The sequence below is a fragment of the Artibeus jamaicensis genome, unplaced genomic scaffold (assembly GCF_021234435.1).
Source record: "Artibeus jamaicensis isolate MK-2021 breed Jamaican fruit bat unplaced genomic scaffold, CSHL_Jam_final scaffold_625, whole genome shotgun sequence".
Classification (NCBI taxonomy): domain Eukaryota; kingdom Metazoa; phylum Chordata; class Mammalia; order Chiroptera; family Phyllostomidae; genus Artibeus; species Artibeus jamaicensis.
The window spans coordinates 3301579-3329518 of NW_026522051.1; the positions used below are offsets into that span (position 1 = coordinate 3301579).

General features: G+C 51.3%; 1 protein-coding gene across 17 annotated transcripts in view; it reads right to left on the bottom strand.

Moving 5' to 3' along the window:
- Window positions 1-27940, bottom strand: part of POU2F1 (POU class 2 homeobox 1) — a 107822-nt gene that overhangs the window by 33866 nt on the left and 46016 nt on the right. For 5 of the 17 annotated variants that reach the window (XM_037167502.2, XM_053659318.1, XM_053659313.1 and 2 more), the window contains exons 1-4: window positions 14252-14441; window positions 13876-13947; window positions 13718-13783; window positions 2021-2121 (exon numbers count right to left, since the gene is read on the bottom strand). In XM_037167502.2, the coding sequence (XP_037023397.2) occupies window positions 2021-2121; window positions 13718-13783; window positions 13876-13947; window positions 14252-14369 (357 nt within the window). In that variant the 5' untranslated portion in view covers window positions 14370-14441. The other 12 variants (XM_053659316.1, XM_053659325.1, XM_053659324.1 and 9 more) reach the window with 10 other exon arrangements.

Sequence of the window (27940 nt, forward strand, 5' to 3'; positions counted from 1 at the left end):
GATTTCAAACTCTCTATGCACGCGATGCCCAAGGAGAAACCTCTCATGCACACACACCTGCACACTCGAGTCCTGAAGGCATCTGCAGTCACAGAACTCAGAACTGCTGGCTGTGGAGAAGACTCCATCCTACAAGCCACACAGGACAGTCTGTCACATTTAAAGTAGGCATCGCACCACTCGGAAAGTCCAACCATGGTCACATTAAAATAAGGACCACCACTTGACACCAGGACAGTAAGAACTGATCTCTGTGTCACCGATGGTGCAACGCGAGGAATAGCGTGACATTCACACAACCACGGCAACCTCTCCAGAGGTACCCATTCGTGACCAGGAGGAGCAGTGACTTTATCCAGAGGCACCCAGAAGACGAGTGGCCACAAAGCCACCAGCAACAACACAGGTGCCTCTGGTGTGACACACCAGGAAGAGTGTGACATCACTCTGGTCTTCCTGCCCCGAGTCTCATGGTGATGAAGCACCAGACCAACTCCGACTGAGCGACATCACAGGACAACCAGTCTGGGCTCCCAGATGCACCAACGCCCTGCAGGCACAGACAGACTGGCTGGGCCGGCGACAACTCAGCCCAGGGCAAGTTGACAGCGGCTCAAGCCAGAGAAGCAGCAGCAGCAGCAGCGGGAGAGGCACAGAGTCCACAGTGGGTCCTGAGAGCCGCCAGGACACAGACGCAGGGGAGGGCCACGGGCCAGCCTGAGGCTGACTCTGGGTGACTGGGAAACCGCAGTGTGGTCGGCAGGAGGACACACGCTCCTTTTGGATCTATCACAGAGCACCGAACTGAAACATTAACAAGCTGCTACTATGTCCTTTATTTAAAGCCGATCGTCCCCAAACAAACTCAAAGATAAGAGCACAGGCAGGTGATTAGCTGCAGGCGGGGGTCAACAGTGGTGTAAGGCGATGACCAGACTTGATGTGATCACCCAGCTTGCGCACGTGGAAGTACAACGTTGTGCCAATTTCACCTCAATTTAAAAGATACCCTACAGTCCTATTAGTAGATAAGAATCCTCAAAAAATGAAACCCCAAACAAAAAAATCCCAAGACTGGTACAGAACCCATCTCAAGACACAGGGTGAGCAGGGAGGGCGACCAGACAGGCCACGCGTTTGAGGCCGGAAGCTCAGCGGCCAGCCCTGGGGCAGAGGGAAGGGCCCCGGCGCAGAGACGTGAAGAATGCATGGTCTCTGACTCTCTGACTCTCTGACTCTCCGACCCGAGACGCAAGCCACACCTGGCACCAGCGGTCGCGTCTACCCCATGGTCAGCCACCGCTCCCCAGCCTGTCCCTGTCTCTCACGGCACAGGCGACTTTAAAGGGTGCAGACCAGCTGATTCACAAAAGGCACCCGACTTGCGTTTGTCTGAGTCTGTCCCCATGGCCAAATCAAGGTCCGTGTCTCTGTCAGGAGGACACGCAGGGCACGTGACACCAGCCCATCAGGCCACAGTGCAGCAGACTCGGTCGTCTGACCAGGGGTTCAGACCTGTCCACTGTAAGGGCCGCTGGTGTGGCCCATGTGACAGGGAGTGGTGTGTGAGGAGACACCTGAAGGCTTGCGAGTGTCCTGTCCCTCACAGGCTTCTACCCAGAGGCAACACGACTGATGTCCCCTAGCAACCCCCAAGCACGGGCTCTGACCCTGGGGCTGCAGTCCACACAGTGCCAGTGTCTCAGGGGAGGGGCTGAGCCCAGAGGTCGCAGGCACTGGAGGCCAGTGAGGGTGGGGGCGGAGCATCGGACTTACACACACGGAGACTGCAGCCCTGCTGGCGACACGCACCACTCATAGCAAGGAGCCGTCTGTCCCCAGGCAGCTGTGGGGGCGATCGCTGCCCGCCACCTGCGCTGCAGGACTGTGGACATGCCATTCAGAAAGGCACTGTGAGAAGTGAGGAGCGCCAGGCGCAGTCACCTCGACCCCCCTGGGAGCCCGGCATCCACGCCCCTCCTCTGCACCCCTGCCCACCAGGGCAGAACAGCCCGCCTACCTGGTGGAGGTGTCCGAAGAAAGCCTGGGCCTGGGCTGTGGAGATTGCGCCTCCGACGGGCACCGGCTGCTTCTGGAAGTCCAGACCGTTTGTTTGTGTGCCTAGGACGCAAGCAGAAGAGCATGCCAACAGTGCTCAGGCGTGCGCTTTGTACAAGCCAAATTCTAATACCATCCAGGAAGAGAGAGGGGTGACAGGAAAAGGAATGCAGGGAGATGGCCCCTCCTCTGGACGGCAGACACGCATGGGGCCTGGGGGGGCGCCCGGGAAAGGGACGGAAATGTAAGTGATGGGTCACAACCTAGACAGCATCGAGAGCTTGGATGAGGCACGTGGGACGGGGTCAGACATGAGCGACCACTGCCGCCCACTGCTGAAGGGAACAGCAGTGCCGGCTGCCCCTGGTGTCGCCCCTCTCGGCGTGTGGGCAGAGGAACTCGGGGGGCACTCTGACAAGACAGACGCACTCTTCACTGCACTGATAAATGACAACCTGAGGCAAAGGCAACCACTTACAGGACAGTCACAAGAGTTTCACCAGCCCCTTCGATCCCAAAGTACAGACTGACGCCTGTGACAATCAGCAAGGGCTCTGCGGGGGCCATGGTGCTACATACAAATGGTGTGAGACTGGGCCTAACTTACGGAAAAACATCCCGCTCCAAGTATTTTCTCAGGCATGTGGTACATGGTCTTTAAATGACCACATCCAGCCATTAATTAGAAGTGACCGGAATGCTTTCTACTAATGAAGTGTAACAGGCCACAGGAACCCGCAGAATCACCAAGACACATGCTCGGGCCCGGCCCTCCATCCCCCGTCACCGGGCCAGCCCGTCTGCCCATCCTCGCCCCGTACGTGCACACGCAGCGCAGCAGCGAGGGGGCGCAGGGCAGAGCCTGAAGCAGTATTTCTAGAAGGTGGAACGTGTGCCATTTTTCATCCTAATTTCTAGCAAATGTTCCACTTTTCCTTGAGATAATTAGAAGAGGGTGTGTGTGTGTGTGTGCGTGTGTGTGCATGTGTATTTCACCTCCTTAAAACCTCGAAGTGACTGTTCTTTCAGGGTTTTCCCCCTGTAAGTAGGGAGCTACAGAACTACCTAGACACACGCAGCTAGCGAGGTGCAGCCAAGACAGGGCCTCTGTGTCAGGCAGTGACAAACGAGAATGGGATGAAATCTGAAGTGATCAGGGTCACTTGCAGAAGCCACATACTAGAGAAGTGCCACCCTCTTACAGTCACGCACTGTGCCATTCACTCTCATCTCTACCTCTGTGCAGGAAATCACAACTTAGGCTGTGGTTTTAAGCAGCATTATTTACAGTTGCTAAGATCTGGAAGCAGCGCAAGTGTCCGTCAGCAGATGAGTGGACAAAACAGCTATGGGACTTTTACACAGTGGATTACTACTCAGCCCTAAATAAGCAGGAAATCTTACCCTTTGCGACAGCACAGATGGACCCAGAGAATATTATACTAAGTGAAATAAACCAGTCAGAGGAAGACAAATACCATGTGATTCCACTCTTCTGTGGAATCTAATGAACAAACTGAACTAACAAGCCAACCAGAGACAGACTCACAGATGGAGAGCACGCGGACAGCTAGGGGAGGGGGTCAGGGGTGGAGGGACGGAGCAGAAAGGAGAAAGGGCTCGTGGATCCACACGGACACCAGGTTCGTGACTGCTGGAAGGAGGGGGTGTAAGGGGACTGAATGGTAATGAAAAAATATAAAAATCAGTTAGTAAAAAAATAAAAAGTAAAAAAATTAAAAAACAAAACAAACAAGACTGTGCAGCATTAGAGAGACGTATTCAAGGCACGTTAAAGGGATCGAGAAGGTCAAGGAAGACATGGTCTGGAAAAGCAGAGACCAGCCCCGGAGACGAGCACACTGCTGGTGTAGGGCATCTTCCAGGACCACGTGCTGCGTGATCACAGAGACCAGGGAGAGTCTACACGCCGGTTCCACTTTCACGTTCCTGCAGAAATGGTAACAAGCCCCTTACAGATCACAAAGCATCAGTAACACAAGACCGACAGAGGTCTGCCCGAAGCCACTGGGGCCGCCGAGGGAAAGAGGCGTGAGATGCAAAGACAAGTCTTCTTTTAAGAGGCAACGAGGCTCCATCGGGAGGTGAGGGACAGGAGAAAGCAGAGGTGACAGAAGTCAGTCTTATAAAACAGAGACTCGAACTTGTCTAGGAGAGAAGGGAACAGGGACACACACACGACTTGAGTGTGAGGACCATGGGGGAGACAGGGATGTTGGAAGCCAAGACCAAACATGTGCCTAGAGAACACGGGAACACCCACCTAAAAACCGGGCAACTGACAGGTTGGGGGAGAAGGTGATGATGCAAGAAGGAGGGTTAGCGTCAGAGAGCGTTCAGAAGCCCCGACAAACATGGCAGGAAAGCGACCCCAAAGGTGCTCACAAGGGCAGGACCAGAGCTACAGCCGCCAGGAACACGTCACTAGGACAGTATCACTGGGTGAAACTCAGAGATCTCGTATCCGGCCTCCTGACCTCACCGGTGAAGAAGCAGATTCAGGGATCTTAAGTGTGTTGCTCAGGACGTCACAGCTAGCTGATGGAAGGGTGGAGACATGGAGCGGGTTCCCTGGCTCTGTCTAATCACTCCCCGGGAAGCGACAGTGAAAATCAGGAGAGCAGAAATGGCTGTCAAGTAAGCGTGGACACAGAGAACAGGAGGAGGAAGAGGCCAAAGGCCCCTGACAGCACCGGGAGGCGTCACGCCACGTCACGGAAAAGCCCGGAGTCTGCAGGAGGGCGGTCTAGAGCCACCTGACGGGCAGAGAAGGGAAGCCGAGGGAGAAGCTCACCCCGAGAGACTGGAGGAAAGGGGACAAAGGATGCAGTTAGGGCTGAAAACAGTGGGAGAGCACCACACCCCATGCTGGGTGGACAAACACAGGTTTCCAGGTGTGAGTATGGGAAACACCGAGTTCACGCTGTGTTACTACTTGTTAGTTACTGTATTTGCCTGCGTTGCAGCTGTAACCCCACGTCTGCCCACCCCTGTGACAGACACACCAAGCTGGCTCTTTCTGAAGCACCGCACAGCCCACAAAGCTCTGCTCGGATGTGATAGCCAGTGAGAGGGGAGCAGCACATAGCTGAAGGCTGACGGATGGCAGCACGGGCAGACGCCGCAGACGCCGGGAGGAGCGCGGCGCAGACCAACGCGTTCACGCCCATAACACAGAAACCGGGACTCGGACGACTCCAGAAGAAAGATGTATCCAAACTGACCCAAGAAGAAACAGATAATCCAAAGAGGCTCATAGCATTTGAAGAAATTAAATTAGTAAATAAAAATACCCACCTGCCAAATAAAAAGCCTAGACAATTTTCCTCTGTTTGCTTCCAAAAATCTAAGGAAAAACAAATCCGATCTTAGAGTTGGAGGAAGGGGAAATACTTCCCAATTCATTTTATGAGGCTAGCAAAACTGAAATCTGACAAAGGCAAGTATAAAAAAGAAAAAGAAAGCTACACCTGGCTGGTGTAGCTCAGTGGATTGAGCTCGGGCTGCAAACCAAGGGGTCGCCAATTTGATTCCCAGTCAGGGCACGTGCCTGGGTTGTGAGCCAGGTCCCCAGTGGGGGCCACATGAGAGGCAACCGCACACTGATGTTTCTCTCCCTCTCTTTCCCTCTGTCTAAAAATGAGTAAATGAAATCTTAAAAAAGAAAAAGAAAACAAAAAACCAGACAAGTCAGTTTGACTCATAAATATATATAGAAATAGGCTAAATAATAATAACAAACATAATGGAGTCAGATAAAATACTGTGACTAAGACGAACTTATTTCAGGAATGCAAGGCTGGTATGGAGTTAAAAACACCAATTACCATGATTTACCACATTCAGTGAAGGAAGTGCTATCATCATCTCAGAGGGAGGCCCTCAGACAAAATCCCACGCCCACTCACGAGAGGCCTTCTAGACAAGGAGCAGGAAGACACGCCCTGCCCTGCGCCGGCGGGCCGGGCGCCCCTCAAGGGCCGAGCACAAGGCGAGCAAAGCAAAACAGGCGAGAACACACCCGGGGCGGAGGAGGACCTGACTTCGCATGCACGCAGACCGCCCTAAGGAACCGAAGTCTGTTACTAGAGCAAGAAAGTGTAACAGCACACAGACCCTACTGAAACTCCACCAAACTACAGCAAGTTCTAGAAGCAAAAAGTGGTAACATTTTACTTAAAAATAATAAAGGCATAAATAAATGCTCATTTATGAGACGACTCTACATTGTAAAGATACATGCTCTTCCCAAACAGATGGATTCAAAGCCACTCCATGTCAGATGTAATTTCATCTCAGTAAGTTATGTCCCTTCTCCAGTCCCTTCTCCTTCTCCGGGTGGGAGGCGTGTAACTGACAGGCTGATGTGAACATATAAACACAAGGGCCATGGGCCCAGATGTTCTCTGGAGCAAGGTCCGGGAAAAACAGATTTTTACTAACTTTATTCTCACCTGTAGGAAAATGAGTGTGACCTGTGACCTGCCAGCTGTGGGGACCACATCTTTTTCAAATCACTTACACATGTCACATAAAGGAAATACTTCGAGGACTAAGGAAAGAAGAAAGTCCTTAGTCTAAAACTTTAACATCGTATGAACAATTTTGTTGGCAAAAAGAATTTCCACCAAACATTTATTCTACACTGCCCCTCACCTAGTCAAACACTGCTTCCCCAGCTCCACCTTAAAGATGTGAGCCAGGTAAGTGGGGGCAGTTTCCCACCTGCTTCAGAAACACGAGGAAGCCCCTGAAAAGCTGCAGTGAAACTCTTAACCCTCTGATTTTTCCCGGTGCCAGGGTCCCTAGCTTAAATCACAACTCTCTGCCACAAATCTGCCCGCGCTGCTCACGTGCCCACTGCTGTCCCTGCGGCCCTCCAGCCCCTGCGCACACTCCCCGGACACCCCAACGGCCTCCGCCCCCAGCGCCGTCTGAAGTGCGTCCTGCCTGGAAACATGCTTATCGGCATGCGTTATCTGCACCTATCTTTACCCCCCCACTTCTCTCCCTTAAAGAGCCAAGGCCTCTTCTACTCCACGCCGCCCCGTCACCCAGTGCCCTGAAATGCACAGCGGGTCCTCCCTGGGGGCTTTCACCCACCTTTCTTTACCTCTCCTCTCCCCCTCTTACCTTCCCTTTAGTTCACAGGATCACCATTACTGAGCATTTACCGAGCATCCAACTCTGTGCAATGGACCATGATTATGCTTCCCTCTCTTACAGCCACTGAGAACATGGAGGCACAGAAGGGCGGAGTCTGCCCAAGGGAATACCCCCAGCCAAGCGAGAGAAGCAGGGTCTGAACCCAGGCACCATGGCCCCAGGGCCCGAGCTCCGAACCACCGGCTGCACGGCCTCCCTTACAGAGCCCTGTGTTTATCTCCACCCTTTCGTCACCACTCACTCCTCTGTCCACAGCGGCTTCTCCCCCTACCACTCACCTAACACCTCGTAAAAGGTTCCCACTACCTACTACCTGTCCAATCCACAGGCCACGTGTGTAGCTTCCTGTGTCCTGACCTCTTTGCAGGACCTGCCTCCCCAAACGCTAAGGCCATGGATCCACTGTCGGCCTCACTCCACTCTCCATGGCTGCCCCTTCCGGGTCATTTCTGTGATGACCAATGCGGAGCCACTGCCCACAGGCAGCTCCTGGGCACGGCGGTGTGGCCAGCACGACTGAGGTCCATGGCCTCCTACAGGGCAGCGCGGGCACTGCAGCCCACCCCCACCCCACTAGGTCACGGCAGAGCTCTGTCCAGTCCTACGCCCTTGTTCCCAGCAGGCCATCTCCGAGAACACAGCCACAGCTACCGAAAGAGCCAGGTTTCCTCCTCGGGAACATACTGCTGCTCTCCTTCAGTAGACTGCTTCTTCACCCGCAAGACCCCCGGGCGCCCCAAATGCAACGCTTTCAGAACCGAATGTGTCACTTCCTGGCGGAGGCTCCTCCCCCACCGGGCAGTCCCCACACAGAGGGCAGCGGCCACCCCACCAGCCCAGCCCGGAGACAAGCGCAGGTACTCATTCCATGTCACTCCCTCTCCTCTTCCTTTCTTTGCGCCCCTCAAAGCCCACCCCCAGCCTCCACTGCCACCACCTGAGCCTGGGCGGTCAATGACATCAAGTTCCACGTGGTGGGAAAACTGCTTTGTGCTTGTCAGAGAAACACCACGGAAAGAGGGACAGGACAGGACACTGAGCCGCCCCCTACGGAGGAGAGACAAGTGCAGACAACCCCACACTCTGTGCGTACAGCCGCCCTTTAGAAACAGGTAGTGCCCCCCATTTCTCCTGGTCACCAGTAAAAGTGAGTGCATCCCCACCCACAGAATCAAAATCTGTGGCCAGGTTATCTCAGTGAAAGTGCCATTTGCTCAGTCATTCGTTTAACAAAAGTATAGTCTTAATGTAAATGCCACTGAGTATTCTCACAGATTTAGCAGTTACTGTTCCCCACCCGAAACACCCCAAAAACCCCACGTGCACCACCGCAGGGCCAGGCCAGCCCTCAGAATCTCCCAGAGGCCGCACCCTGCCGCTGACACTCCCAGACCGGCAGGAACAGAGTGCGCGCTGTCCTGATGCTCCTGGGGCTCCAGCCGGTGTCCATGACCCTGCAGCCACCACCATTCAGCCTCCCTCCATGGGGCTCCAAGGGCACTTGGCATGGCATCTACCCCCTTGAGCTTGTAAGCACTGTGGCCAGCAAGGAATGTAGTCCAAACAGTAAGATACGTAATAAACTTAAGTGATAAATCACAATAAAAGCAACAGAGCATTAGAAATGGCCCTTAGATAAACACAAGTTCAAGGGGAAGCGGCCCTTCTGAGTCTAAAGTCTGGATCGCTCTGTTTCGGTGAGAACGTGGCATGAGGTCTACTCCCCAGCACGTTTCAGGGCTTCTCCCGCAAACACCGGCACTTTCCCCAGAAATGGCCTCCAGACCCAGTGCTGGCGGGGATGCCGGGATGCCCAGCTCCTCAGGGGACGCACAGAACACTCCTGGTGGCCGGTCTTTCTGGGTCCTTCTCTCACCTTGGAGACAAGGACGTCTGACCATGGCATGAATAAACCCCACAGAGCAACTCATCACCGGTTGCCAGGAACTTCTGATAATAATAATTTTTTAATGTATCTCATAAATATATATGATGTTGTGTTAATAAATGTCCTTGGCCTTTTTAGTTGCCAAAAAGATCTCGATATTATCCTGGGGACGTAAATAATCTGAATGAAAAATCAAGTGAACAGAAGAGCCTTACTCTATCATAATTCAGGTTTAAAAAGACTTACATTTCATTTAGTACAAACTCAATGAATCAACAGGTAAGTCAGTTGCTTTAAAATAAGTTGTAATATTTCAAAACAATTATCAGAAAAAATCACATTTCATATTTAAAATTTTAAATTTAATGTCACTTTTCCTTTGTTAATTATAAAATAATTAACACTAATAAGCGATGGTAATGGCAATGGCCACCCTGATGCCTGAAGCGCAGGGGGAGCCTCTCTCTGAGGGCGAGTGGCCCCGGATCTAATCCCTGGACGCTGTGGGAGATTCCCCTCACATGGTGACATGAAGGACACTGAAACTCTGACTGAGTTAAGGTCTCTGGATGGGAGACCCTTCCCAAGTGTCTCGGTGGGTCCGATGTAATCACAGTGGTCCCCGTAAGGGAGAGAGGGAGGCAGAGGACGTGTGGTCGTGGACACGGGGGTCAGAGAGAGGGAGCCTGGAAGACGCTGCACTTCCGTCTCCGAAGACGGAGAGAGAGGCCACACCCAGAATGCAGAACCTAGGAAAGGGAAGGAGACGGCTTCTCCAAGGAGCCTCCAGAAGGAACGCAGCCCTTCCAAAACCCTGACACCGGGACTCCCACCTCCAGAACTGCACGATGATAAAGCTGTGTTGTTCTACCCAGAAAACTCCTGCCAGCCCTGCAGCCCGCAGGCGCGGTGAGGATCAAAGACGCCTGTGCGACGGTGCTCGATGCGGCGCCGTTCTCTGTAGGTGGGCAGTGGGAGTCAGCATTCCCAACCACGGACGAACGGACAAACCGAACGTGGTCTCGGCCGACCACGGAATGCTGTCCAGCTGCACGTGCCCCAACACAACGACCCTGACGCTACTGTGCTGAGCGAAACAAGTCAGTCTCAGGCAGACAGGTACTGCATGACCCTGCTCACATGAAGTATCCAGAACAGGCAAACCCAGAGACGGTCAGCACACGGGGGGTCGCCATGGGCGGGGGAGGAAGAGAGGGAGTTACTGCTCCCCCAGGGGCTGCAGCCTTGTCCAAAGGACTATGTTATGAGCAACGTCATTGCCATTCCCTTTTCCAACGGGGCATTTGTTGAGGAGATACTGATTGGGCAAAGTACTCCAGTCTCCCCCTGCGCTCCCTCCTGACCGTGGGCTGCCTGAGCTGCTCCCTGGGAGGCCGTCCAACCTGGTGGGCGAGGTGGGCTGTAGCTCCCTCCTTTCCTCTGAGCCTGGCCCTCAACATGCGTATTTGCTCTTCTTGGTGTTCACTCTAATCCGGGCCTTAAAAGCAGCAGTGCCCAGAAGCGTCCACCCAGCCCTGCCCCAAGCCCACACGCTCGGCCATCGGGTGCAGGAGAGGCTGTGCGGTCACCGTTCCCGAGCACTTCCAGGTTCACACCCGCTGTCGCTGAGACAGGACGGTGCTTCCCCAGTGGGAGCTTTAGTAGCTGCAGTGTGCAGTGCATGTAACGAAGTAGCCAGCCACGCACGGTCACAGACTCCGCGAATGGGAAGGGCCACCCTCCTCAGGACTGGCGCCCCCGCCTTCCCTGCAGACAGCCCCCCCCCCCCGCGACTTCGAGGAGAAATGAGAATAAGTGTGAGAGCCGATCTGTGAATCAGTCCTCGCTCTCCTCCCTTCCACCTCGGTCTCCTCTCACGGGCTCACCGTGCCTTCTTCTCCACAGGTGGAGAAAAACGGCCAATCTCCGTTCCCTTCAAAGCCAGCCCCCGCCCCGTACTTCTGATCCCAGCCCCACTGCCCACGCTAGCCCCACCCGCTGCTGTTCTGTCTTGGGTCTCGGTCTCTCAGCACGTCCTTCCTCCCGGCCCATGAACACACATTGTCTCCAAGACACACCGGCCGCCCCACGTTCCCCTTCCCTCCTGCCACACTGCCCTGCTCCGCCCTGACCCCATCGCCTCGGATCTGTCCCGGCTCCCAGTGACGGCAAGCTCTTCAGAGACTGAGGGCGTCTCTGACGACACAAGTACGCCAAGTGACACATGGGACGAGCACATACTGAACACGCGCACCAACAGCCCCACACGGCAGACTTTCTGTGAGTGCGCATCAGACTCAGCTGCTCCGCTCACAGAAGCTGCTCTGGCAGAAGACAAAGAAGTAACAACACAGTTTTAGCTAATTTCACAATATCATTCTCCTTAAAATACCAAAAGTCAAAATCATTTTTCCAGAAATATTTAAAATTGTAGTAGTTTACACAAAAGTATCAAACACATTCTTCACAATAAAACAATCGCAGGCTTGTTATAGTTTTAAATAAAAATCAATTTGTAATATCTGAATAATTTCATGCCTCATATAGTAAACAGTAATTTAATATAGAAACTGGAACTCAAATGTATTTTGAGGTTCTAAGCTACTAAAGTGATGTCAATGGGAGATGCTAAGGACAGCCGAGAAACTGACATGGAGGTACCAGCTATTCTCCGACGAACGCAGAGGCCCACGACAGGGAAGGATCTAGAATTTATGAAGGTCGCTCGAGCTGCCGTGGACAGACGGAGTACATCGCCGGGCCCCAGAGTGGGGACGTCTGACTACCTCGTCTCTGATGCGCCTCTCAGGCCGTAGCCCTGGCAGCAGCTGGCGGAAGAGCAGTGCACTTTTCCACGGTCCCCGCCGGGGTGGGGAAGCCCGAGGGCGCGCCCGTTCCCAGCTGGAGTCCAGGCCTCAGAGACAGTAACCAGGGGGCACCTGCATCGATACCACCGAGCTCTATGGTGGGAGTGACTCTGCCATGCATTTCACATGAAAACCGGGCAAGGAACTCATGAGACAGTGTCAGCACGGGCTCCAGCGAGAATTTGCAGTTTTATTTCATCGCCGTTCAAGGGAGAAACACAGGCAGGGGGCCCCTCCTGGCCCTACCTTCACTTCCTGGCTGGCTTTGGGCCCCAATGTCCTATTTCCTTGAACACTAACACCTCACGGGCAGGGCGGGCACAGGAGCGCCCTTCGACCCGGGAACACAGGCAGAGTGCACTCCCAGGAGGGCTCCTCGGTGTTGGAGGTGCCCAGGAAGTGGGCGGAGTCCCGGGGCTGGGGCGGTGTGTGTTCCTGGCGTCCTCCCATCACTCTGAGAGCATTCCTTGTCCCTAAGGTATGCATATCTCCTCTTCACTGCTGCTCTCTCTCCCTGAGCACCTTACTGGAACCCACTGGCCAGCCTCTGTCTGTGAACAAGGCCCACACCAAGGCTGGTGGCCAGACCCAGCGCTACACAACCATGGAAGACAGGCCCGAGCGGGACCGAGAAACAACAAAAAGGAGGCGGATGCCAACAGTTCAGACCAGCACGCGGCCCTTCCCAGCTCAGGAGGTGCACGGGAGTGTCACTGAGAGGGGCAGGTGTCCTTCCGAGACTGCAGGACTAGCGAGTCCCGGGCCGGAAGCTGCTGCATGGCTGCACTCCTCTGCTTCAGAACAAGGGGCTGAGTGGCCCGTGGTGTGGAGACCAGTTTCCCGAGTGACTCTCCCCTCCCAGCCCTGGAGTCGGGCCTCTTGAAATGACAGGTCACAGAGGCCACAGTCCCTGCACCTGGCAAGCCTGGCTGACTTTAGAAACTACCAGTTTCCGTGTCCCCCTGCCCCTGACCCCCACGTGGCTGCACACTCTGATTTCTGCCTTTACCACCGGACCTGCTCTCGCAGGCCAACACTCTGAGCCCCGTGCTCATCGAAGAGCGTGGGCCAAGGACTCGGTCCACCCGCGGGGACTGAGCCTTCCTCTCCTGGGAACTCAGTTTCTCATTTATGTATTAGCCCTCTCCTGGGAGAGGGTTTAACCAAATGTCACTGTGTAAAGAAAATGGCCCCAAAGTAGGGTGTATTAGAAACAGGGTTCTAACTAGGTGTAGACACCATGACAGCGCTGGCATAATCTGCTGGGAGTGCGGGTGGTAAGGGTACTGTTTTGGTAACGCCTGTAGCCAGGGCAACTTTTTGCTGAACAGTCAGCGTGTGGCACGCACGTGCGTAACACTTCCTCTGCGGTGCTCACAGCAACCTGGGAAACGCATCACCCCCACTTCACAGCCATGTGAACACAGCCCCAAACGACTGGGAACTGCCTGACACCACACTGCTCATCAGCAGCACCTCCACTGTTCGTCCCCGGAACTGGGGGGCTGAGGGCAAGGCTCTGAGCTGCTCCGTGCTGCGCCGACCTGCGTCTGCAGGAGGAGCGGGCGTCATGTGCAGAGACAGCCCCGGGCCTTGCAGCACGGGACTGTGTTCGACCACCCGGCACTCAGCCGGACCTGCGTGTGCGTGCCCACCCGAGCCTGGCCCCTTCCCGCACTGCTCCCAGGTAAGGGTGTGCCCCGGAGGGGCGTCTTACCTGTGCTGCTGTCCCCACTCTCCAGAGACGCTTTACCGTTTTCTGACGGATTGTTCATTCTCGAGTCTGCAATAAACCAGAGGTGAATAAAGTTTTTAAAAATTGAGGATGCAGTGAGGGAGGTGAAACCATGGCAGAGGAAAGGTGAGACTACTGACCGATGTCACAGCCCCATGGGGTGAGGGGACAGAGTCGGCGCGAAAACACTGGAGATTCTAGAGTCCACCAACCTTGAAGTGACCCACTCATCAGTAGTCTAATTTATTTTAAGATTCTCCCAAGAAAGACAGCACAAATCTAACCTAAAAAGTTTATACCAGTGTCTGATGCATAAAAGGTGCTTTATAATATAAACATAGAATATGTTAAAGAAACAAAATCCCTCGCTAGGTAAAATGTGTTATTACCAAATAAAGCTTCTCCCCCCATAAACATAAATGTTTGTTAGTTACAACCAAAATAAACCGCTGACCACTGACAACAGACTGGACAGCACTCAGCAGAACAGCACAAAGTACAGCTAAGGGGAAGTACCTCCACGTTTATTCCTGCCCCCAGCGAACTCAGCATGAGTCAAGGTGATATGCCAAGTTCGCACCTCTGTCATCCAGCAGAATGAGCTGTCGCACAAGGCACAGCATACACATCGCATGCTGTCAAGACTGAGACAGCCACACGGCTCGCAGACGATGCTGTCCTGTGTCCCAGATGAACCTACTGGCAGAGCTCCTACCTCCCATGGTTCTGTTTCATGAGGATTCCCACAGCCGCAAGTTTTTCACCAAGTAGTATTAGGTATCCCAGAAGACGGCAACAGACGAGAACAAGCCTGCCTTTCTCCTGCTTCCCCCAGAGGGTGAGACGCAGCACACGTTAAATGTGCACCTTATTCTACATCCCCCGCAAACTCCAACTCAGCACATTTGTAAATCAAACAAGTCTACTCTCAAGCCAGTTCTGTCTTTTCCCACCAGGCTCAGAGCCATTTAACTACTGGTTGGTAGAGAATAAACACTTTAACTGCATTATATTTGATCTTTTGACCAAGGAGCAGGTCTGTCTAATGTTCAAACAGGAAATCAGTGTTCGGAGTCCCACCCACACTGTTGCAACGGCATCATGGCACCATCCCGTGCACAAGGGACGGGAATGCTGCAGAAGGAAGCCCCTCGGTGAACATCTTGCCCCTCCGGAGGCAGCGGGCCCGCGCCCTGACACGGCTTTTCACACAGATGCCTGCCCTAGGTGCTTACACGGCTCTGCCACAGTTTGGTTTGTTCTTCAGAAGTTCAAGGGTTCAGACTCTTACGTCTTCGGTCATAAATGAGGGCTGTTCTACAACTTCCTTCCCCACACTGTCCAGAAAAATGTGAATCTCCCCTGAAAGCACGCTCAGGTTTGAAAGAAACAGGTGTGTGGCTTAGTGAGAATCGGCTTTCTGAATGACGCAGCCCAAACCTCACGGAAGTCCACACAGACCACAGCATTAATGCAACATGATGCACACCCAGCAGATGCGCTGCTCGCTGCGTCCTTCAGACAGGGTTCGCTACAGAGTGGGGGAATAACGGACCGGCTGACGCTCACCGGGGAAGATGATGGTGATTTCCTACAAATACAGAACGAAGCAGGCACAATTCCTAGTAAATCATGAACCTAACCGTGTACAAGTCACACCCCAATTTTCATATTTCTAAATTAAAGATTGTGTCCCGGTATCCTGTCTGAATCTTCTAAGGATTTTCCATTGAACTGTCAAGAGCTTCAAAACATTTGACAAAATTACTTCACGTACAAAATAATAAAATAAAAATTCTGATTACCTGTACAACTATGGGAAGGCTATTTAAACACGTATTGTTAACTAAAAAAAAATAGATATAATTTCTAATTATAAAATATAATACTAGAAATGTTTCAAAACGGTATTTTCCTTTCCTTCCTTGAGTTCCCAACTTAGTAAATGTAAGAGTAAAGAAACACAGTAATGTCCTTTTTGATACTCTCTGGGCACTCTCGACCAACTGTATAATGAGTCTAAAACACACACTGCAATTTGCTCTTGGACTGAACTCCTGACACCAGCTCACTGGTTCATTCATTCACCTTCATGCTGTGCAGACTTTAGCACTACCCTGGGTTTAGGCCATGCCTTCTCCCCAAGACTTCAAACATTTTCCGAATCGTTGCTTTATTCCAGCCTCGGCAACTGCAAAGGTGACAGGGACAGCCTCAATTTTTCAGATGGGAAAGACAGCAGACAGGAAAACAATCATTTGCAAAGGTTTGAAAGACAGCAAAGTCCTGGAGTTCCCACCATCAGTCTGACTCTCCTGGTGGCCAGATTAACCAAAGAGGCCACCACCTTGCTTATGGCAGACAGACCTCACCACAAAACAGGGCCACCATGGGCCACCTTATGTCTAAAAACCAGAATGGCCCAGCGTAGTTTGAAGCTTAGTTACCAAAGACAGTTTACGCAACCCGGCCAGACAGTCCTCACCCCAATGGGCCTGTTGTTCAATAAGGAAAATTCTAAAAATAGTCCTTCCAGGGCTTAAAATTGTTTTCCCAAAGAAGAGAAGTTAATTTTTGAAAAAGGAAAAAGCCAGTATCAGTCATAACTCAGAAAGCCCTGCCACTGGGGTCTGCAACTGGACCCTCCCACCCGGTGGCGCTGGCAGAGCAGCCGCCCTGAGCCGCACTGCTGGGAGCTGTCCTGCACGGGGCTCATTTTCACCAAGTCCTTGGTTTTTATACAGGGCACTCGAGCCAAGTATGCAAAACATTTTTATTAATATACATATTATTTAGATATACTTTAGACCTTGTTTCAGATCTGGAGTTTTCAGAACTATATGAAATGCTTTCAAAAGAAATTTCAAAACAAATAAACAAATAAATAAAGGCCAAAATCTCCATTCAAGTTGAATTCTCAATCCACATTATTTACTGCTAATAGCCTCTGAACCAGAAGAGCTGGTGGTGGGGAGGGACCTGTGCTTTGTAAACGCTCCCCGCTCCCGCTCCCTCCGCCTCTCCCCCTCCCCCAGAAGGGGCCTATGCCATTAAGTATTTCCCCACAGCCAACCGCAGGGCCTCTATTTCCATACCACAGCCGGTCCCTGCGAGCTGCGCGGTACCCACCTAGAGCAAAGTCACTGCAGTCCAGCATTGCTGTGAGGTCTTCTAGGTTCACACAGTCCAGGGCAGGGAGGAAACAGGTGGCGGTCTGGGGGGCAGAGGGTACCACTGTTTCTAACAAATCTGGAGCACAAGGGTGGGAGGTGGAAAGTGGATCGGGGAGAAGCCACTACTTGAGTCACACCACAGCCATCTTCAACTGAATAAGGAAACTTCAGTTGCTCAGAGGAGTTTTAGTCTCTCCTACCAGTGAGGACTGACATTGTCAAGGCAACTGAAGCATGAAAAGTTCCCCTTTTTGTAATAAAATAGAAACAAAGATTGCAGCTGGCAGTTTCCATAATGAAGCTTAATCAGTATGCGCGTGATTAGGGCCCTATGCAAATCTCTCCTCGTTAGCACAGCAGCCAGCACTTTGAAGTCCTCGAACAATTCATTTACAGAACACACTGAAAGCACTCCCTGCATAATTTAAATTATTGCATAAATATTTATCAGTCCATTTGCATATTAATTGGCAGTGCATGAAGAGAGAAATTATCTCCTGAGTGCCAGCATAATAATTAGGAGGATAAAATGAGATTTCTGCCAATGGCCTGGCTTCTCGGCCCCAACCTGTGGTAGTGGCAGGGAGAGGGGAGGGACAGGAGAAGGAGTTCTGTTCAAATGCCTCTGAAATGACATGTACAAATTAGCGACAACTCTACAGACTTAAGCACCTTTCATCTTATTCCTGCTGGCAACAATGACTTCAGTAATAAGGGGATTTGCAAAAACCTTTCCACACAACCCAAATAATCCCAAGGAAACAATGAGCAAGGTGGAAGCAGAGCACAGGACGCGGGCGGCGCTTCCCGCTGATGGGGATGCTTCCAAACCCGGCGGCGCTGCAGGGGAAGGTGCCCCTCACCACGGCAGCCACCGCACAGGTCCAGAGGCAGGGCAGGACCCACAAAACTGTCTCGGGGGAAGGCAGTCCCGGGGCGCCACTCTGTGCACTCCAAAGGGAGAACGGGCTAGGTCAGCCGAACTGCCACTCGGCGTGCGCGGGAGCCTCCCCATCACTTGGTCTAAAGTGCAAGGCAGCGGGTTACTCACAATGGTCATCAGAAAATAGGCCGTGCGAATTGTAGAATAACTTAGTATTTCAAGTAATTTCTACTTAACTGATAGGAATATATACACGTGTATGTATAAAACCCTACTAAACAATACATCTATTCAATTTTAACTGAATTTACAAGGTAAAACATCAATCACAATATGACAACATCCCACTTGAATCATTGTGGGCAGTTCAGAAGATTTATAAAACCACACGAAGTAGACATTATTACCTCTTTTAAAAATCAGGAAACTGTGCCCTGGCCGGTGTGGCTCAGCTGATGGGAGCATCATCCCATGCACCAAAAGGCTGTGGGTTCGATCCCCGGTTGGGGCGTGCACAGAAGGAAACAGACCCCCGTTTCCCTCCCACTTGATGTCTATCTCTCTCCACCCCCCTCCCCGATCAATGGAAGTGTCCTTCCGTGAAAGGACCCTTGGGTGAGGGTAAACACAAAACACTAAGGACGCCGAGCCGCAGAGAGCTGGAGCACTCTGCCCAGAGCCGCACGGTAACGCACGTCAGGCTGCACGGCTGGACCTGGCTGACGTGCAAGTCTGTGCTCTCGGCTCTTACGCGTGATGAACAAGTTGTAGGTCAAGGGGCCTCAAATACAGCAACACTGAAACAGCCTGTTTTCAGTGTGGCCTGTGGGGAGGAGACCAACAATTGGTGACAAGGATTTGTGTTTAAAAGTCAAGTGTGTGTAGATACACAGACGCATGCAGCAGACCGAGGCACATTCCCGGGAGTATTATCCCATTAATAACTGCTTTGATTTTGAACCAGTCTTTGAGCACGCCAAGTGTCTGATTTCTAAAAATGTCACTTTTGCCAACACTAAGTTTGAAACTGAACTTGACATGCATGTGAGAAAATGAAAGACAAGACTTTTATAAAGAATTTTAAAAAGATCTTGCAAGTTGAAAACAGCATGAAAGCGAACCAAGAGTCTCAACTTCCAGATCAGCCCTCCGTCTACACCGCCAGTTCCTCTGGTGCAGAGTCACGAAGAGCCTACGAGGAGAGGGTGAGGGGAGAAACACAGCGCTGCCCTCTGGGACCAAGAGACCTCAGGTCCTTGCCCTCTCACCCTTGACCTCATTTGCACCACGACCGCGTCTTTCTCACAAGGTGGCCACAGGACAAGTACACTCCGGCCTCTTGGGGAGCCCGCGCCGGGGAGACCGCAAGGCCTGAGACAGACACGGGAGAGCTGCCGAGAGCGGCAGCTGTGTTCAAGCACAACCCCCACTCTGTGTGAGGACAAGCAAGGCCAGAGGATGGAGCAGAAGGCAAGTCTCCAATGAGGTTCAGGGCAGAATGTGCTGGGCTACATAAGCCCGGCTCGGTGGTGGGGAAAGATGGGCGCACTGATGACTGTGACTGGAACACAGGAGATGCCAATCAGTGTTTCTTCCCCTCCCTGTCTGCCTCATAGTGTCTCACGCGCAGCTCTGCCTCTCCCCAGCCACCTTTCCCTGCTGTCTGCAGGGACACTCTGAACGCCATCAGTCCTGAAGCCCCACCTGACAGCCACCGGCAACACAGGACGTCTGCTGACCGGGGCTGTGCAGGACCAGGCCTGAGCAGTGCAATAACCACCTGCTAGGCCCAGGGCCCTGTGCAGGGAGTGGCGCTCTGCATGGCAGCGGGCCTGCTGCTCTCTCGGGGCTAGCGTCCAGAGAAGGACCCCTGCACTCTACCGTAGAACTCACTCTCTGCACTCCAGGAGCAGGGAGGGGGGCCAAAGGAGGAAGCAGCCCTTACAGACAGCGAGCCAGGGTGACAGGAAGCCTCACTCCAGTACAATGCAAAGGCCAACAAAACGCCCTTTCTACACCCTTTCTGCCGCCCTTCATCTAGGCGCGCTGTGCACTCCAGAGGCAGCTTTGGATCCCACCAGACTGCCCAGGCCCCCGGGCCCGGCGAGGCCAGAAGGGAGCTGACAGACGGCTTTACTCACAGTCCCAAATGTTCACCACGTGCTCTCTGTTTGAAATATCAGAATAAAACAGGACCTAAAAGGTCACCCTTAAAAAAATCTGGAGGTTTGTGGGATTGTCAGTCATTTATGGTTCACTATGAATTAATCCAAATCAACTGCTTTCATTTTACATCTCGTTTAGGAGTTGATATGTGATATAATGGTTGTTTCTGCTGGGAAAGAGAGCAATAAATACTCTCATAACCTTATTTCATAGAAAGTAAACTGAGGTCTAGACCACGCCTTGTAGGTCACTTATTATTAAATGGCAGAGAAAGGGGGTGGGTCGGGGACCAGGACAAAAGAAGGGGGCGCGAGAAGAAAAAAACATAAAACACACCGTGACTCTCAGCCCGTAATGTGCATCTGCAGGTGGACTGTCAATCAGAAAGTCAGGTTAAAATAAATGCCATAAAACCGCCACGTATACCTTCAACATCTCGTTTTAATGCGAAGTCCGTGAATACACACTCATTCCCCAATTTCTGATGTCGAACCACAGGCTTTGCTTTCGGTTTGGTCCCACTAACTGTGTCTTTTCTTCTTCCTTGGATAAAATCACACCCTTAATACACACTCTCATACTTGCAGCTTCAGTTTCTTCAGCTTTGTCTTTCAAGCTTTTCATGTCTTCATATTTTACAATGTGTACTATGTACAGAATAAATATAAACAAATTCGGGGAAGGTTTCAGGAAACAATGCTACTTCCTAGATGCAATACACTCTGCTATCTCCTAATACATTTTTCTAAAGTGCGTTTTCAAGCTGCTAAGGTGACCTCATGACCCACAGATGGAAAACTGCTTTAAAAATAAGACAAGAACTTAAAAGACACATAAAGCCATCTGATTGAGAATCTTTTTCATTCTTCTTTCTTTTAGAATAATTGATCCCTAAAACTTTACAGCTTTTCTATTCAAGTCTAATTCAACAGCATTTTAGTAATTACCCTTTAATAAATCTTTTCAGTGTTGAAGTTTTCACAGAAACATCGTCTTTCTTTCCTTGCTTCATATAATAATTATTTAAATTATATAATTAAAACAAGGAGCACAACGGACTTGGGGCACGACCCAGTCTGCGACTCACAGCCACCACAGTGCCCACTCCTGGACGCATGTCCGCAGGGGGCACTAAGCTCAGGGCAGCCTCAAGGAGGCCATGGGGCGGAGATCATGGGGTGGAGACCCCACCAAGTCTGTCTATCCAGTGCGCCAGGAAGTGGGGGTCTGTGCAGAAAGCCACAGCATGAGGGGGCAGCGAGGGTGAAACGGCACAGCTTCTGATTCCCCCTTCGGCCCGTGCTCCCCTGTATTTCTGCATCCGTGGGCACGGCTCCTCGGCTGCCCCATCCCACACTCCGGCAACCAGAAGCACACCATTAGAGTCCAATCCCCAAACTTGGCTGTGAAAGCGTCCCTGTCGTGCGGCTCTGTGGAGTCTTGCCACTGCACCACCCCCACAAGGCTCGCCCACTGACCCTCGCGTCCGCACATCTGTGACTGTCTGCCCGCACTCCGGCTGCCCCCATCCCTGAGCCAGGCCCCGACACACTCAGTGAGCGCTTCCTCGGTGCTGCCTGACACTGGCGTGGACGTGGAGGATACGCCGCTGAGCCACAGACGCTCACCACGGAGCAGGGGAGAGAACCACTGGACGATCACCCAAGTAAGTAACTGCAGAGTGTGAACACTCCGCGGAGCGGGAGAACACGTGTTGGCTAGACATCTGTGGCCACCACTGGAGTTCCTCCTCTGATGTCCATTTCTTAAACCCATGAAAACCAGGCTTTGTTTTCTTTAAAACCATATGCTGCTTTGATCATTGCCATGCATTTCCTAACTGCTCAGTTCCGTTTCCGATGCTAGTGATTGATGACGTCTCTCTTACTCTCGGTCTTCAGAGATTTGTGTGGCAGCACAAAGGTGACGAGCATCCCGGAGTTCTGTGTGAGACTTACAGCGCATTCTCCCACTGGACTAACAACCTTCCCCAAACTAACCGATGTTCTTACTATGCCTTAATACATTACCAGCACAGTGGCGTCCACTCCTCGGCATTCACGCTCAGCCTGCCCAGAGTGCCCTTCCTCCCTGTGCAACCCGTGCAAAGCCCGCCTGCCCCACAAAGGCAGGGCCCCACGTCATGACCGAGGGCCTCTGCCCCCGCGGCTGTAAAGTGACCACGTGGCTCTCTGGGCCCCACGGCAACTGCAACCCCCCCTGCTGAGTGTGGCTTTCTGTTCTGGAACAGTCGGGGACAGACAGGGTTGGTAAAGGCAGGCCCCACACACCCTCTGCCCAGCTCCCCCAATGGGCGACATGCTGTGTAACTGCGGTCTGCTTCCAAATCCTGGAAACTGATGTTGGTGTGCATGGTACACACGGTTCCATGTCCTTGCACTGCCACATGCGTGTATTTGCGTAACCACCTCTACACTCAAAACACAGAACTGTTCACCACAAAGACGTCCCCTCTGCCATCCCATGACAGGCATGCCCACTCCACTCCCCATGCTCCTCCACAGCCTCGACACCCACGAATGTCACCCGTTCCCACGACTCTGTCATTCTGAGATGTCACACAGATGGAATCAGACTGCACACGCCACCGGACCACTTGGGGTTGACTTACTATACTCAGCACGATGCCCGTGAGACCCACCCAAGTTGAACGTTTCAGCACTTCGTTCCCTCTCACTAATGGACAGGGCCCCATGGCTGGGATGTCCATGGCTGGCGAACCACTAGCCGAGCGAAGGGTCTGGGGCAGCCCCCAGGTTGCAGCTGGTACTGTAAAGCTGCCACAAACCTCACAAGTGGGATGGACATGCAAAGAACCACAAGCCCCATCCCAGGACAAAGCAAGTGCAATGAAAGCCCTCGTGAGTGACTCCCACCTTCGGCATGGAAAGCACATTTGTGCGCATGTTTTTGTGTGGACATAATTTTTATTCCTCTGGGATAAATGCACAGAAATGAGGCTGCTGGGCCATACATTAAGTGTGTGTTCAGTTTTTAAAGAAATTTCCAAATGTTTCCCAGAACAAATATCCCATGAACTCCCCACAAACAGCAGGATGGCTCCGTCTCCCCAGGTCCACGCCAGCCTGTGGCGCGGGGACACCTGGCTGGTTTTGGTGTGCACGACCCTGGTGGCCAGTAACACCGAGCAGCTTCCCGTGTGCCATGTGCCGCCCACACATCTCCTTCAGTGACACAGCTATTCCTTTCTTTTGGGTTTTTCTAACAATCTCTATTTTCCAAGGGGCTGTTTGTTTCCTGTTAGGATTGAGTTTTAAGAGTTCTTTATCAGGTATATGTGCTTTGCAAATAATTTCTGCCAGTGAGAAGTTTGTCTTTTTTATTTTCTTCAGAGTTTTAATAAAGTCTAATCAATTTTTAATTTCATCAACTCAGTTTTAGTGTCATGTTTAAAAACCGTGGACCAAGCCCTACACTCTAAAAATAGTCTCCTATGTCCTTTTCCTAATGTGTTGAGTTTAAGATACAAGTTTTATTTTTAAATCATTTGTCGAAGGGCCCACCCTTCCCCCACTGAACTGCTTTTCCCAAATCAGCCGGCTGCACTTGGGGTCTATTTCCAGGGTTTCCACTCTGCCCCACTGGTCCATGCGTTGTCCCCCCTCCAGCACCCTCAGGCTTGACTCCTACAACAACAAAACAAGTCTTGAAACTACAGACTGATTCCCCCCACTTTGTTCTTCTTTTTCAAAATTTTGCTAGCTATGCTAGTTCCACTGCATTGCCATATTAATTTTAGAATGTCATCTATTAGGAATTTTGTGGGGATTATGATTGGAGCTGCGTTACACCTGCACATCAGTATGGGGAGAACAGAGGCTTCCCATGCTGACTGTCCAAACCCGCGGACCCAGGGCATCTCTCCACCTCTGTGTCCTCCTTGGTCCCTCCCATCACACGCTGGAATTCTCAGCATCCAAGTCCTGGACATGTTCTATAGGATTCAGAACTGAGTAGTTCACTTTGTTAGCCATCCTTTAGGGTAGAGGTCTGCTGTCGACAGACTCTGTTTCCCTTCCTCTACAGATGTCTTCATTTCCTGTTCATTCCTGCAGGACATTTTTGCTGGGTATAGAACCTGGGATTTTCCGCTCCTTCTGCACTTGAAAAACAGCCAATGCCTCCTGGCCTCCGTGGTTTCCTTCTTGTTTTCTTTCTTCCACTGTGTAGCCCCCTTCAGTGCCCACAGCCCGCAGGCAGAGGCCGCCCGTGGCTCCGGGACAGGGTGCTCTGGTGCGCGGGACTATGGCCTCAACGGCTCCTGATGAGAAACCCACTTCTCCAGGATTGTTTCCCCCATAAGCAAGGTGTTATTTCCCTCTATTTTCCAGATTTTCCCCCTGATGGTTATAACCTCAGTTAAGAGAAGTCTACCCAACACAAATCTACCCAGATTACAAGGTGAATACTTGGAAGTGTGGCGTTGCAGGTCTGTGTCACTCTCCATTAGAGTGACCGCTCTCACGGCGCTGCCCTTCCACACGGTGACCTAGGAGAGCCCGCGCCAAGCACTCAGCACCTGTTCGGAACCGAGTGCCCCCACAGGCCTACTCTGCAGTCCCCGTCATGTGACCTTCCAGGAAATAGGGACTTTCAGGTGACATGGTGAGATGAAGTCATGAGGAGGGACCCCATCCAACGTTACTGCTGTCCTTCCAAGAAGGGGAAACTTGGGTACAGACACAGAGGGAGAGGAGCGTGGCAGGACACAGATCCCAGCTTCCCCACACGGCCTTCTCACGAGCCAGCCCTGCGGCCGCCAGAACCAGGAGGCCACGTGCCTCTGTTGTCAGGCCGCCCGCCATGGTGTTCGCTGTGGCAGCCCAGGCAGTAACACGACAGCAGAGCCTTCATTTCCATCCTGAGAAACTGCTGGTCTTTTTAAAAACTGAGATGAGGCTATAAGCTATTTTTCAAATAAGCAGGAATTATTGAAATGACAATGATATTATATAATCTCTTGTTAAACACTTAATAAGTATAAGGTTTTTCTCCTGTTATAATAAAATCCTTAGGTAATGCTCTTGAAAGCTGCCGTGTTTTTTAGCCAACTCTCCACCCGTGGGCCGTCTGTACTGCATGTGGTAAGCATGGCGTGTTAATAATGCCGGGACCACCTGAACACAGCTTAAGTACACGGGTTTTTCCCTACTCCTTCTCATGTTTTAGTCCTTAAATCACATTTCTTAAGAAGTTTACATTTTCTTTCGAAAACCTAGAAAGGACACTTTCCGGAAGTGAGGCTGACACACAAAGAGCTGCACGTACTTGACACGTACAACCTGCCCAGTCTGGAGGTGAGCATGTGCCCATGAGACCGCAGTCAGGGCCGTAAACTTACCCATGACCTCCAAACATTTTCTTTTGCTACCCCTCCCTTCCTCGTGAATTAAAAAACTTTTGTGTGTGGTAAGAGCACTTAACATAAGATTTACTCTCTTAGCAAAGTTTTAGGTATATAATACAGTATTGTTACTATAATCTTATGAAAACTTAAAATTTGATTCCTCCATAAAAAAAGAAAATGCCCAAACTGGCCACCCCGGCACTGGATGCCACCCCGGCTGGACTCAGGCCAGTCCACACACTGGCCCTGCCAAGAGCAGGTGACCAAGACAATGTAGGGTTGAAAAGCTGATTGCACAGAAATCAGGACATCATTTCAGACAGAAGGTAATTTGCTCTGCTGCCTGGACTTCCGCCCCTCTCTGAACGCTAACCATGCCGGCACGTAGCGGAGCGAGTCTAGCAAGTGCCCGGCACAGTAGGAATTCAATAACGGTGAGCTGCCGGCCCTGCCCACCTCCTTCCCTCCTAACTCAGAGGTGATGAGCAGCTGCAAGGGATGCTGGGAGTAGTCAAGCAACTCTCTAACCTGTGCACAATGTCAACAGTATCAATACAGTTCATGTCATCTCTGTAAGCTCCAGTTAGTAAGAAATACTTTAACTAGAAAAACAATAAAATCCATCAATGTATCTCACCTTTTAGAAGCCCTGACATGACTCCCCCAAACAGAAAGGTCCCAGGCAGCCTAACGTACATTACTCCTCATTCAGAACAGATCGGATTAAAATGCACATCCATTACAATTCTGTGCTGTGGAATCTCCACACTGTTAGCAACGAAAACAGCCACATGACATTAGCCACTCAAATGTACACTGAAGATCTCATGCCTACGTTCTGTGTGTCCCGCCCTCTTGGCCAGCGAGGTGGTAATTTGATGAAAGACTCCTGGGGAAAGGTGAATTCCAGGTTTGAGGGCAGAGATTCTCCTAATCTGGGCAAACTCAGGTACTCTGAGCATTTCACTAAAGAAGAAGGAACTGTCTCTAAACTCTGGACATTACAATTCCATTTAAGATAATGAGCTTTTATTTGTGCCCAAGCCAGACACTTGAAATGCTGCACTAATTTCTAATGATACTCCTTGCTGCAGCACCAACTCACAAAACTTTCATGACCCCTGACAGTTAATGAAGGTTGTTACGCTGCTGTTAAGAGAGAACATACTGGATGTAGAGTAAACAAAACCTCTGTCTCTGTTCCTGCATGAACACTCGAAGTGCAGCAACAGGAAAACCCATGCGAACTGTCACAACACTGTGTTTACTCTCTGAGGCTCGTCGAGCCAAACCAAAGGTACTCAGCAGAGAAGAGGGTGTAAAGGTGCTCTAGGAGTCAAAACAGTGTGTGGATTCTGACCTCATCTCTACACTGGCTACATGGACTTCCGGAGGCAGGTCACTTGACTTTGCTGCTCTTCACTTAGGTCAATCTGTAAAGTGATCAAATGTAAGCTCCCATATTCTGATGACTACATTAATCTCATAAAGCTATTGTCTACAAAGAACTTTAATTACACCACCATACAAGGATTACTGCTAAAGGGACATTATCACAGAATAAACCCTATCAGCATTAATTTTACCACCGTTTTGAAAGAAGCCGGAGCCTAATTGAAGTCTAAGGGCTAACCCTGACTGCCCCCGTTGAGGACCGGGCTCAGGCACTCCCAGCGATGCTCTGTCACAGCAGCCCGCATGGGTCACACACCCCTCAGAGTCAGACACGAAACACACACATCTGCATGTAGCGGGTCATTTCTACAGTCATTCCACAAAGTTAACAGCAGCCATCGTGACACCTGGATTTATCCGATGCTACTAAATTAAGAGATTACGTTAGCATAAAAATATCTACCAGGCATAGAAAGACTGCATTCTTTCTTTGAATTGATTCATTGAAAACAGAGTAGTTGGGTGGTTAGAAAGGCAGGAAAGTAAACTAGCACCATAAGAGGTGCACCACACCCCCGCGGGACAGGGACTGGCTGCCCTGAGGGATGCCAGCTGCTGGGGGGCCCTCTCCTGCCCACTGCCTCTCCACAACTCAGGGCCTGGCAGCTGCCCTTACTCAGGAATGGGAAGGCCAACCGGAAAAGTCCCTGGAATATGTACCCTCGAGTATTCTCTCACAAAGCTGGATAAAATGGCCTACTTGTTGTTTTCTTTAAAAGGCCCGTTTCTTTTTGTTTTTAAAAGATTTTATTTATTTATATTTAGGGAAAAGAAGGAGAAAGAGAGAAATATCAATGTATGGTTGCCTCTTGAGCATCCCCTACTGGGGACCTGGCCCACAACCCAGGCATGTGCCCTGACTGGGAATCAAACAGGTGACCCTTTGGTTCACAAACTGGCACTCAATCCACTGAGCCACACCAGCCAGGGCCAAAAGGGCCTATTTTACTAACTAACACACACACACACACACACACACACACGCACACCCAAATTCAACATGAACCTTCCTCCAATTTACAAGTATCTATTCCGATTAGCTTTGGATATACAAGCCTATCTGGAAAAAGTCCAGCCATTGTTAATATAATGAGAACAGGTCATATAACATCAATGTAGCCTGGCAACCAAGGAGAGTG